Source organism: Anopheles nili, chromosome X, assembly GCF_943737925.1.
Source record: "Anopheles nili chromosome X, idAnoNiliSN_F5_01, whole genome shotgun sequence".
Taxonomy (NCBI): Eukaryota; Metazoa; Arthropoda; class Insecta; order Diptera; family Culicidae; genus Anopheles; species Anopheles nili.
In genome coordinates this window covers 13,697,126-13,699,625 of record NC_071293.1, presented here as the reverse complement: position 1 = coordinate 13,699,625, position 2,500 = coordinate 13,697,126, and the positions used below count along the sequence as shown (strand labels likewise).

At 40.3% G+C, this 2,500-nt stretch overlaps 1 protein-coding gene across 1 annotated transcript in view; it reads right to left on the bottom strand.

Annotated features, from left to right (window-relative positions):
- The window catches only part of LOC128729027 (serine-rich adhesin for platelets-like), a 13,854-nt gene extending 13,073 nt beyond the window's left edge, over positions 1-781 (bottom strand). The window contains exon 1 of the mRNA XM_053822675.1: positions 632-781. Coding sequence (XP_053678650.1) covers positions 632-781 — 150 coding nt within the window. The remainder of the gene's footprint in view (positions 1-631) is intronic.
- Positions 782-2,500: the final 1,719 nt, after the last annotated feature.

Sequence of the window (2,500 nt, the reverse complement as noted above, 5' to 3'; positions counted from 1 at the left end):
GGTTTCTCCTGGAGCAGGCCAAGACCGCCAAGCGGTTGTAGCGCCTGATAATTAAGTAAGTAAGTAAGTATTCCTTTCATAAATAAAAGGAGGCGCTAAGAATCCAGAACGCCTTATAACAGATTTCATTATTAGTTATGGCCAGCGTATAGGAAGTCTGCAATATTTCCCATCCGGTGGACATACTATGCACATCCTGTAACGTTCAGTTACAGCCAAATTAGTTAGTTTGTTATTACGGCTATTCTATGCAGATTATTTATTCTGTTCTTTATTTGATACAATATATATACGGGCAAAAAATAATGTATAACAGAGCTACCATGAATACAGCAGCATCCAAAAGCTACCCCAGCACTAATGCTCCCGTTTGCATTTGCAAGGGGTGCCAAGCATACAAGCCTATCCAGCCACCAACCTGCTTAGGACAAGCTGAGCCAGCTGCCAGCTACTCTGAGCGTGCAACAAATTACCGATGAGGAGGAACTTCAGAGCCAGTTTGGCGCTATCGTTCGCCTCTGGTTTGAGTATAAAAGGATGGTGAAAGTTCTCCCAAAAGACCAGATACTAAATCATATGATCTCTTTTATCATCCGAAGAGACCATTGAATGCGCTACGAGGAACTCTTACTCCGTCCACCACAAGAAGATAGAGCTTGTCGTTTTTCTCAGGTCCGAGAAAATCTACCTGATGGCCCTCACCGAGACCCATCTGCAGCCGGATCAGGCCTTCAGTGGTCCGCCTCGAGCAACAGGGAAGTACCAAAGGTGGCGTTGCCATGGCTGTCCGTCGGGACATTAACTTCCGTATTCTTTCTCTTTAAGTACGGAATTAGTGAAAGAGCCGGTGTTGAGACAGCCTCCTCCCGTGACAGCTTCCGCTTTAACGCTACATACTGCAAGCAGGCATCTTCCTCTCCAACATGGACAACACCAAGGCACCAAACACCCTGACGGACCTACCTTCGGATCACATGCCAGTGGTCATGGATATCCGAGACACCGCGACGCAAGTCAGGAGGCAGCAGACAAGTTACCAAGCGGCCAACTGGACTGACTTTAAGCGGATCATCAGTGACACCCTCGACGCGGGAACACCCCATACGACGATGAAGGACATCGACGCAACCATTGTTAGCCTCCTAAGTAGCTTAAGATCGAAAGCTATCTTTTTAAAATCATTTTGCTTTCAAAAAATTTGGCCTCTTGATGAGTTTGTATGTCTAAATACGATCAGGCCGTTCTTAAATAAATAACAATAACAATAACGAGTTTGAATCCACTCATCAAGCGCCGCTCGGGACTGTCGAGAGATAATAAGCATATTATCTATCGGCAAGTCATCTTACCGGTACTGATGTACGGATCCAATGCTTGGAGCAATTGCTCAAACGCGAATATGCTAGTAGTGCAGAGAATCCAGAACAAGTTTCTGAAAATGATTCTCAATCTTGCTGCTAGATACCCCACAAAGGATCTGCGTCTATATGCAGAGAACCTATTGATAAGTGAGCGCATTGAAGCTGACTTCATGCGTCTCTGCCTCACCTCCCGGAATTCAACCTCTGCGTTAATCCAAATTCTTTTTAAGGTGTTTTTTTAAGTAGTGTGTAGTTAGGTTTAAGGTTAAGATTCTATCTATTTTCATAATTTTAAGTTATTAAGGATAAAGTAGAGTTCGCCTCGATAGACGGCCTCGTGCGATTAACCACCAGCATATGCTGAAGTATAATTTTAAACACGTAGGGACAGCTTAGGCACTAGCTCTAGCTTTGACACTCTAAGGAACAGGAAACCTAGATTAGTTATCCATTAAGGATGATACTATGTAGATTAGAATTTTAAGCGTAATAAGTACAATACTTTTTAGAATACTTAATAAAAAAATGAAAAAAGAGTCACTGGTCAAATTCCATTGTGTATGCCTCGTGTCAGTGAGAAAATCATTATTCTATTAAGTTTTAACTCTTGCAACAAATCTTCTACCGGACAAACAATACGATTTAGTCAACCGTAACTTAGCAGATGAACTGCTTAGCGAATGTAAACGAAGGGAGTATAACCATTACTTGATTTGGATCTGTCATATCTACATTACCACTTTATCGGACATACAGAGTTTGTTTGATGAAATATACAATAACTATTTCTACGCATTGTAATTCATCAATCAATAAGAAACTTTATGATAAAATCATGCATATTAAACTGTTATATTTCCCATACAGCTCAATTTCCGAGAAGCTGATAATATATTCGTAAAATGATTTTTTATGTCCTTTGTGCAATTTATGCAATTTGGTAATTTTTTCATCTATGTGTTACAATTATGTTACTGATTTTTTTATATTTCTGCTTAGTTCATAACAGCAGATAACTAGAGGAACAAGGCTTTTCAGAATCTGTTAAAAAAATTGTTAGTAAAAAGAATCACGGGAGCACTTTCCAGAATCCATTCAAAATTAGTGAGCAATAAAAATCAGTTAGTCAGCTTGATGTA